Source organism: Lipotes vexillifer, unplaced genomic scaffold, assembly GCF_000442215.2.
Source record: "Lipotes vexillifer unplaced genomic scaffold, Lipotes_vexillifer_v1.1 scaffold382, whole genome shotgun sequence".
Lineage (NCBI taxonomy): Eukaryota > Metazoa > Chordata > Mammalia > Artiodactyla > Lipotidae > Lipotes > Lipotes vexillifer.
The window spans coordinates 5,594,603-5,604,037 of record NW_006780611.1 but is presented as its reverse complement, the minus strand read 5'-3'; the positions used below and the strand labels follow the sequence as shown (position 1 = coordinate 5,604,037).

The following is a 9,435-nucleotide window of genomic DNA, read 5'->3' as shown; positions in this document are numbered from 1 at the left end:
CGCAAGAAACACCACAAAAAAAAAAAAAAAAAAAAAAAAAAAAAAAAATTAAACCCCCAAAAGCAGGGGAGTTTTTTTTTTTTTTTTTTTTTTTTTTTTTTTGGCTTGTGGGATCTTCAGAGCTTGAACCTGGGCCCTTGGCAGTGAAAGCTCGGAGTCCTAACCACTGGACCACTGGGGAATTCCCAGTTTAATCTTTTTTTTGATTGTCGTTGTAGCGTGGTGGGCCTTATCACCCTAACATAGTAAGAAAGTGGATAGAATCTGCACAGTGCCAGTTCTCTGGGGAGAAGGAAGGCCGTGCCATGCAACGTATACGACAGCGTGTGCTCGCGGGGAGAGGGATGGCTGGACATCAGGATTGGTTTGCCCATGTGGTTTGTACACCGAGGAGCAAAGGAGGCAGCTCTTACTGTCCCACAACAGGTAGATCAGGCCCTGGTGTTCGTTAGGGTGGAGGCTCGTCCAGGGACTCAGGGAGACCAGAGAAACCAGCACCCATCATGCTGGGGGACCAGCAAAGGCTGCACGGAGGAGGTGTCATTCGAGCTGAGTCCTGCAGGAAAGCAGAGCCCTGTCCCACCCCGCAGCGGCTGCGCTGGGCACATGGCAGTGGCTTGGAGCTTGGGGGATTCTTGGCTTTGGGTCTGCCGTCTTCAGGTGATGTTGAAAGGAAAGGTGCCTAGTGACTGCCCCCTGCAGTTAATTTACTTGATTTGTTCACAGGTGCTTGGAGAGCTATGCTTTCGAGGATATTTAGACACGGTCAGGTTCTTGGAAGAGAATGGTATGTATAGTAGGGCAACTGAAGTGCCCCTTTAACAAGCTTTCTGTTCACAGCCTTGGTCCACAGTCTTGACTCCATCACTCAGCGCTCAGCACCTTCACCCACCGTCTCACTCGGCCCTCTCATTAGTCCCTCGAGATAGGAAATATTTGCCCCATTTTACAGATGGGGAAACAGGGTTGGAGAGGCAGCCCAGGTCCACACTCCACTCACTGGGGAGCAGAGCTGGGACCTACCTGAACCCGGATGTCACAGCCCTAGGGCTATAGCTCTCCCTCTGCAGGGTCACCTGTCTGTGTGCTGAAGGCAGTTCCTTTGTCTTTCTTTTCTGCTTTTGGACAATTGTGAACCTTTAGTTTGATAAAGAAGGAAGATAAACAGTTTCTGGGCCGCAGGTGACAGAATAGCTCCCGCTCCCTCGAGGCGGGTGTGGGCCATGCCCACTAGCCCAGCTGTGTTCTGGGGAAGGTTCCTGCCTTTGACTCACCCTGGCTCGTCCAGGCTGGGGGACTTGGGTTCTGGAAATGTTAGAGTGGAACCAAATATGTTTGCGGCTATTTTTCTTCGATACTAAAGGTTGGTTCATGCATTAATCCTCTGAATTAGTCTTTGGCCAAGACCAAGGAGATGGTGTGGTTCACGGGACATACATGTATTTATCTACTCAGAAAATGTTTACTGCGTACCGTCTAGGTGCCAAGCAATTGACAACTCCACAGCGGACAGACAGATGTGGCCCCTGCCCTCTTGGAGCTTAGTCTCGTGGTTGTTGCCGAAATATCAGCTTCCCTGTGCCCCGATGCCGAACAGAAATACGGAGACAGAGATTTTGGAGGAAGACAGAGATTGCTTTATTTTTCTGCCAGGCAGAAGGGAAGACACAGCAGGCTAGTGCCTCAAGAACTGTGTCTCCCCCTCCTTCGGGAATCAGAGAAGATTTTATATGTGAGACTCACAGTCCGGAGTATATGATAAGGATCAAAGTAGTGAAGGTCTTGCATTCTTATTCTTCCTGCCTTATTTCAAAACAGTCTCAGCTGGCGTCATGTCAGGCAGCCCGGTAATTGGGTCCGTTTGTCTCTGGGTTATCGGCCTGTGACCTTTTTTCTGAAATGCAAATGCTGCAAGGGGCGATTCGCTACAAGGGAGCGCAGGATGTAATCCACGTAATGTTAAAGAAATAGGTTAGCTTTGTAAAGTACAGATCTAGTTACAGAAACGACAGGTTAGTAACAGTTAAGAAACACAACTAGGAGTGATGAACTCTTTCAGGCCAGGTTATGATTCTTCTCTTTCTCTAGTCTGTTCACTGTTCCCTTTATTTTCCTTGTTCTCAGGAGAGAGAAAAGTTCATTTCTATTTTTGCTGCAACATGGTCAGGGACAGATATGTCAAGAGAAGGCTGACGGTGTGCTCAGTTGCCCTGACAGGAAGATACAGGATGCTGTAGGATCACACAGGGAGTGAGGGGATCTGCAAGGCAGGGGAAAGCAGGGCTTCAGGAGGATGTGAATCCATGTTGACACTTTGAGGGTGAGTGAATAGGAGCATTCTAGGCGTGGGGAACATGAACATGAGGTGCAAAGAAGGCATGTGTAACTGGCGTGGCGGGAGTTGGGCACCCAGAGAGATGGACAGAAAGGAGAGGGGCAGGAATGGCAATAAGTGAAAAGTTGAGGGACAAGGTTGGGCCTCATGGATGTGGTGAAAGGGTCTGCATCCCACAGCAATAGGGAGCCACGGAGGGCTGCCGAAGCGGAAGTGAGGGCGGTCAGAGGGAGCTTTGGAAGCCCCCCCGCCCCCAGCCGCAGTGCAGAGTGTGTGACGGCAGCATCCAGGAGGTCAAGGAGGCCGCCGTGGGCTTGGCCGGGGTCTCGGCAGCAAGGGTGGTGGAAGGGGCCCGAGGGGACAGGACTTGGAGGCAACCAACCAGAGATTCGGGAGGAGGAAGACTTAGGGATGAAGACCTGGCCTCTGGCTTCTGCAGCTGGCACTGGGGGAGAGGGGCTCTGCTCAGTGTTCGGGCCCTCAGGAGGGCAAGGGTTCTGCAGGGAAGCTCAGGTCCCGTGTGCAGTGCCCCGGGGGCATATTTGGGTGGTTGTGCAGGAAGCACAGTGATGTCAGAGTCCGAGGTTCTGGAAAGCAGTCTGGACTGGGGATGAAATTTGGGAGCAACCTGGGAATAAAGAACAGCGATGGACCCTGTGGAAGTTACTAGGTGACTTTGGGTGACAAGCCACCTCCCCTCTCTGGGCCTCCGTTTCCACATCTCTAGCGAAAGACATTTGACTTAAATGACGCCAGGTGATTCTTAGTAATTCTAAAGACTGGCATGCGGCTGGGCGCTTGCGGCATCGGTGCTGGGTTTGGGTTTAATGATCTAAGAGAGGTCCTCCCTCGGCCAGGCTGGCCGCCTCGGGATCCTGCAGACGACGCGTGGGGCTGGGCCAGGTGTCCTCTGGGAACAGATTCTCTGAAACATGCCTAAGGGAAAGTAAGTCCCAGGGTGTGAGCTATGTGTCTAAAAGAGGGGAAAGATTCAGGGGAGCGTAACTGGGAGCTGTGACTTGGGAGCAAGGTGTGGGCATCCAGGGGCAGCCCCTGGTCGTTTTTTTGTGAATTCTTCCTCTTGCATCCTCTTTTATTTTTTATAAAATTTATTTATTTATTTTTGGCTGCGATGGGTCTTTGTTGCTGCGCACGGGCTTTCTCTACTTGCGGCGAGTGGGGGCTACTCTTCGTTGCGGTGTGCGGGCTTCTCCACGGGCTCTAGGCGCACGGGCTTCAGTAGTTGCAGCACGCTTGCACAGTAGTTGTGGCTCACGGGCTCCAGAGCTCAGGCTCAGTAGTTGTGGCGCACAGGCTTCGTTGCTCCGCGGCACGTGGGATCTTCCCAGACCAGGGCTCGAACCCATGTCCCCTGAATTGGCGGGTGGATTCTTAACCACTGCACCACCAGGGAGGTCCAGCCCCTGGTCTTTTAATCTGAGGTTGGAAGCAAGAGGTGAGCCGAGGCAGGCGTGGGCATCCGAAACTACCTGTCCCACTGCCCCCACCCAGTGTGCGAGCAGGAACCACCCACTGGTATTGGCTCCTGAGCCCCGGCACCTAGGGCAGGACCTGCACAAACTCCCTGACCTAATGCTTCTTTCGAGGCCGTGTGATGGAAGGGTGCCATCTGTGACATCACATCTCGGTTCGATTCTCGCGGTGCCACGTATTGGCTGTGTGGCTTTGGACAAATCTCTTAACCTCTCTGTGCTTCTGATTCCTCAGCTGAAAAGCAGAGATGATGATAATGGTAGCAGTTGAATGGCTGCTGCAGGGCCTGGACCGCTGGCTTAACCAGTGGTTCCGTTACTATAAATTAGTTATAACCCTTAGCTTTGAACATAAAGAATCCACACGTGGCTCCAGAGCCCACACAGCTGGTGAGTGATGGAGCCAGGCGCCCTCCTCACATCCATCCGGCGTCAAAGCCTCGCACTCCTTTCTCCCTGCTAGGACTGCCTGCCCTCGTTGATCTCCGCCTTGTACTAATAACAGGCCTGCAGCTTCCCTCTAATTTGGTGGGCAGGTGTGTGTGAGTGAGTAATGACCCCGCCGCCCGAAATTGCCTGACGGGTTTGTTTCTGTGCCCTTCGCAGGCATCTGTGACAGGCCCCTTCTGTGCCTGAGTGCATCCCCAGCAGAGTCGGAAGTCCTCGAGGCCCCCTGGAAGCACGGGAGCCTGCAGTCTTCCAGGCCCCCTGGAAGCACGGGAGCCTGCATGGCCGCCGGGGAGGCGAGGCCTGAGGAAGCCACGCTGCTGGATCACCCACACCTCAGCATCCGGCCCTGGGACAACAGCATCCTGGAGACCCTGTCGCCCAGGCTCACCATAGGTGCCGGCTCTGGGGGCGGGACGGCAGAGGCTCTCTGTGACCCTTTATGAGGCAGAAAGGGTGGCTTCCCTGTGTGTAGTGGAGGAAGGTCATGCCGCCGCGTGGGAAGAAATGGGGCGGAGCGACCAGGGCAGGCCCGTTGGGACCCACACCGCCCAGCACGGGCCTCCCATCCCCCTGGGTCCTTGCCCAGTCTCCCTTCCCATGGGGGCCTGGCCAGAGGAAAACAACCTCCAGCTGAGTTTTGTGTTAACTGGCTGTGCTCTCTGCTCCTGAAGTCCAGGCACGCTGGATATTGGGGGGGTGGCCTGTTCTTTGAGAACGCCGTTCTCTGCCTGTCCTCCCATCTCAAAGCTTTTTCTCTCTCGAGGAGCCCCTCCTAATTTCTCCCTCCCCGCAAAATCACAGTTTTGAACCTTCACTGAATCTGGTTATTTTATCATGTCATCGATTATATAATGGATAGATGAATGCACCGTCCAGCTTCCAGCTGGGCATTTGGGGAAATTCAAAGATGAATGGCACAGGGATTTCCCTGGAGGTCCAGTGGTTAAGACTCCGAGCTTCCAATGCAGGGGGTTAGGGTTCAATCCCTGGTCGGGGGGAACTGAGATCCCACACACCGCAGGATGTGGCCAGAATAGAATAGAATAAATCAAAGTCGAATGGGATGCCCCTTTCTTGCCCCTGAGGCACTAACACCCCAGGAGTTGCATTAACCAGCAGCTGCTCAGATTCTTGTGATTTGAGGCATCGGGAGGTCATTACAAAGGGGAAATAGAAGGCTAGGGGGTTCCAGGCAGAAGAGATGGAATCCAGCTGCAGGTGCTAAGAAGAGCTTATAAAACTGGGGCCAGGGGCACTTTGAGAAGTTTGTGTACGCCTCCAAAAATAGTCAGTTTAAAAGAGAGTCTTTAAAAGGGACCCTGTACCCTGTAGTCGATCCAAGGGCTACTTGGGCACATTCCCCACCGGATCTCATTTGTGGACGCTTCTGATTCTTGGGCTGCCAGGATTTGTATATTTCACAGAAATTCCAAGCACCACCCGGGGAAGATGGTTTGGTTTTTACACTGGTGAGAGACAGACCTCCCAATTGTATTTTTCAGCCCTGAGGGAAGCAATTAGAAACCAAGATGGGTACATAAGCAAGATGTGCAACTTCTTACCAATTAAGGTCATGTCCTACCTGGTGCTGCCCTGCACGCTGCCCGTGGAGTCCGTGATTGCTATGGTCCAGAGGTGAGCACTTCACATGGCTTTGTGGCATCCTCATGGAAGTGGGGCGAGGATTCAGTGAGAGAAGCCGTGGAAGGCCCTCGGCCTGGGGCCTGGCTCCTTATACATCGGGGTGGAGTTCACGGTCAGCGTGGGACACCCTGGAAAGGTGCCTCGTTGGCAAGCCCCTGCCCACCCCTCCTCCCTTCTCATTGCTGTTACATGTTTGTCACTTCTTGTAGGTCTGCACTTCTATTTTGGAATTTTATTCCTGGTACGTTGGAGGGATCTGAGGCCAACGCTGGGATGCCTGCTGGATTCCTGGGCATTTGTTTCCCCTCAGTTTTCTTCTGATTTACTTTGGTGTTTACTTTCTTTTTAGCGAGTTAGTCAACATGTCCCTCAGTCCATCTTTTAAAGTCCCAACCGTCCTTCAAAATCCAGCTCAGTTCTCCAGCTTTGGTCATCCTGCCCGGGGCCCTTCTCCACCATGCCAAATCAGCCACCCGTTCCCGCACAGCCTTGCCCTGGGCTGAGGGCTGCTCTGGCATTTCCCAAAGCCCGAGATGTGGGGTCCTTTTCATGTCCTGGGTGCTGGGAGTCTGGAGGGCAGTGGTCAGGCCTCCTTGGGGGCTCCCTCTGCTGCGCTCGCACGTGGCCAAGCCCAGGAGACCTGGGCGCAGGGGGTGGTTCTCGACCGCAAGATGCTCTGCATCGGTGGCCATGTTGCCACAGAGGAGTAGGATCCTGGAAAACCAAGGTCTTTTCCTTTTATTTCCACGTAAGTCCCTTGAGCGTTCCCAAATCAAAAAATGAGCTAATTTTCCTTGGGGCTTTTAGGTTGGCTTGTCTTTGGGAATTTATCACGTCGGGGTTAGAAGTGACCCCGGCAGTTTACCTGGACGATGGTATCGTTTTAAGATGTCTGCCTTTGGTTAGGGTTTGGTTTTGTTCTTTTTGGTTTGGTTTCTCTTCCTGCTCATACGACGTGGGTGTCTCTCTGTTTTATTCCTGCAGACTGGTGATGTGGCTTCCAGACATGCCCAGCGACATCCAGTGGCTGTGGTGGGCAACCTCCCGGATTTGTTCTCGAGTGATGACGCGTTTGCTCCCTGGGGAGCCCTGTATCAAGGACACGGGACAAAAACTATGGAATTAACCAAGCCCGCATAGCAACTGTTGCCATGGGCTCTCCTAATCTAAATGGGACAGCCCCACGCCTCCACAGTAGGTAAAATATTCACCATGTAGCAACCTCGAAGCACCCTGACCAATCGCCTGATGCCATCCTGCCAGCAGGAATCTTTGCCTTCAGGCTATAAAAGTTGGCCACTAGCCCACAGAGGGGGTCGGCCCTCCGTGGTCTGTCAGGACGTGGACCCACTGTATCTGCAGCGCCCCTCACTAACTCTGCGCTTTGTTCTCAGTAAAGTCTCTCTTTCCTAAGATACTTTGTGTCTGGAAATGCTTCTCCCAACCCACGTGCGGACCGCGACATTTGGTGGCCTGTACAGGGACCTCCAGGGGGGTCTCTTTCCCCACCTCCTCTCGTCATTCCTTGGGACCCTCTGTGAACAGGCAAGCTGCCGTGGAAGCAACGGAGGACTCTGGCCAGGGCCACAGCCTGGTGTGTTCCGAAGGCTCCACGGCTCGCTTAGCCCCAGTGACCGCCGCCCAGACGGGTGAGGATCCCTCTGTCTTCCTTCCGACTGAGGACTAGGCCGATTGATATTATGCGGGCACGGGTCAGGCATTTAAAAGCCATTAGGGCGCCTGCCGCTTGAAGACTCCCGTGGAAGGATAAGGGGGTCACGGAACAGACCAGGCTGTTAGAGCATCTGCCCCCAGCAAGACAACTTCTGTGCACCGTGAGGCGCGTATTGGTTCAGGCAGAACACTGAGCCCCCTCCCCTTGGCCGCCGCCTTCCCGGCAGGACTACGAGGCCAATTCCTCAGCCTGTCTTCTCTGTTACTTTCACCTTTTTCTCGGTCCGGATTGACTTACAGGAGCCTAGGCGTTGCCTCTGAGCCATCCCCGGAGTGCCTTTTCACGTTTCAGGGCATCGCCTTACGGTGAGTCACCGGGTGGGTCCCGGGAATCTCCTCTCTTTCCTTTCCTTTCCTTTCCTGGCCGAGTCGCATGGTGCCTCAGTCGCACGCTCAGGGGTCACCTCTCATGGTCGGACGCGATTGCTGGGACGGTCGGCCCATTTTGTGCCTTAGTCGCACGGAGAGATCACTGGGACAAAGGGGACGCCTCTCTGTCAGCCGGTGACTCTCAGGACCCCCGTTCTATGGCGTACAGGCTAAGAATGGGTTCTGCGACGTCTTGGGAGCCTCCCTCGGACTCACCCCTCGGCTGTATCCTCAGGAACTGGGAAAATTTGACCCTGAAAATCTCAAAAAAGTAGAGGCTCATTTTCTCTCATAACACGGCTTGGACCCAGTATAAACTGGGGGACCGAGAACAATGGCCTCTTAATGGGACACTAAATTATAACACGATCCTCCAACTTAATCTCTTTTGGCGGAAACAAGGAAGGGACTCAGAGGTTCCTTACGTCCAGACCTTTATGGCCCTTAGTCAGAATCCGGAGCTGCACGTGTCTTTCTGTTGCCACCTCATCCTCCCGACCCCCTCTGCCTCCCTCTCCAGCAGATCTCCTAGGCGACCCTCCACTCGACCTTTCCTGTTCCCCGCCCCATGAACCCTCATTGCTTCAGCCCCTGCACCCACCTCAGCACAGCTCCCCAGCAGGTACCCCCTTATCAGGGCGAAAGCCCCCCTCCCCTCCCCACACAAGATCCAGGACTGCCCAACGCCAGGAAACAGATTCTAATATGCTTCCCTTAAGGGAAGTGGCAAATGGAGACATGGGCACTGTTAGAGTCCATGTTCCCTTTCCCGTGTCTGACATTTCCCAAATTCAAAACGAGTTAGGTTCCTTCAGTCAGGATGGCCACAATATTCTTTAGAGTCCGGAGAAAATTGGTTAAGATAAAATGTTTTTGAAATTGCAAAACCAGTTCTTTATGAATATGCAATTAGAGAAAGCTAGCTTGTTGAAATATCTTTTTCAGAATTCTGACCCTGAGAGAACAAAAAATATGCCTAGGAGAAAGCTTGAACTTAACTCTTATCATGTCCTTGAGCTACAAACACAGCCCACTTTGCCTGAGACTTCAGCCTCGTGTTAATTAGTAGAACTTCAAGCCAACGGGAAAAAAAAAGAGGCAGGGGCTTCCCTGGTGGCGCAGTGGTTGAGAGTCCGCCTGCCGATGCAGGGGAAGCGGGTTCGTGCCCTGGTCCAGGAGGATCCCACATGCCGCGGAGCGACTGGGCCCATGAGCCACGGCCGCTGAGCCTGTGCTCCGCAACGGGAGAGGCCACAACAGTGAGAGGCCCGCGTACCGTAAAAAAAAAAAAAAAAAAAAAAGAGGTAAAGAGACACTTTAAACCTCAAGTGGAACCTATGAGATCTCTGTCTGGATATCTGTGTTTGTGTCAGTATGTGTCTATGTCCTTGGATAATATTGCTGAGGTTA

The 9,435-nt window shown here is 53.2% G+C and overlaps 1 protein-coding gene across 1 annotated transcript in view; it reads left to right on the top strand.

Annotated features, from left to right (window-relative positions):
* The window catches only part of PNPLA3 (patatin like domain 3, 1-acylglycerol-3-phosphate O-acyltransferase), a 17,346-nt gene extending 10,298 nt beyond the window's left edge, over positions 1-7,048 (top strand). Inside the window, exons 5-8 of the mRNA XM_007453930.1 lie at positions 727-787; positions 4,435-4,671; positions 5,781-5,913; positions 6,907-7,048. Coding sequence (XP_007453992.1) covers positions 727-787; positions 4,435-4,671; positions 5,781-5,913; positions 6,907-7,048 — 573 coding nt within the window. The remainder of the gene's footprint in view (positions 1-726; positions 788-4,434; positions 4,672-5,780; positions 5,914-6,906) is intronic.
* Positions 7,049-9,435: the final 2,387 nt, after the last annotated feature.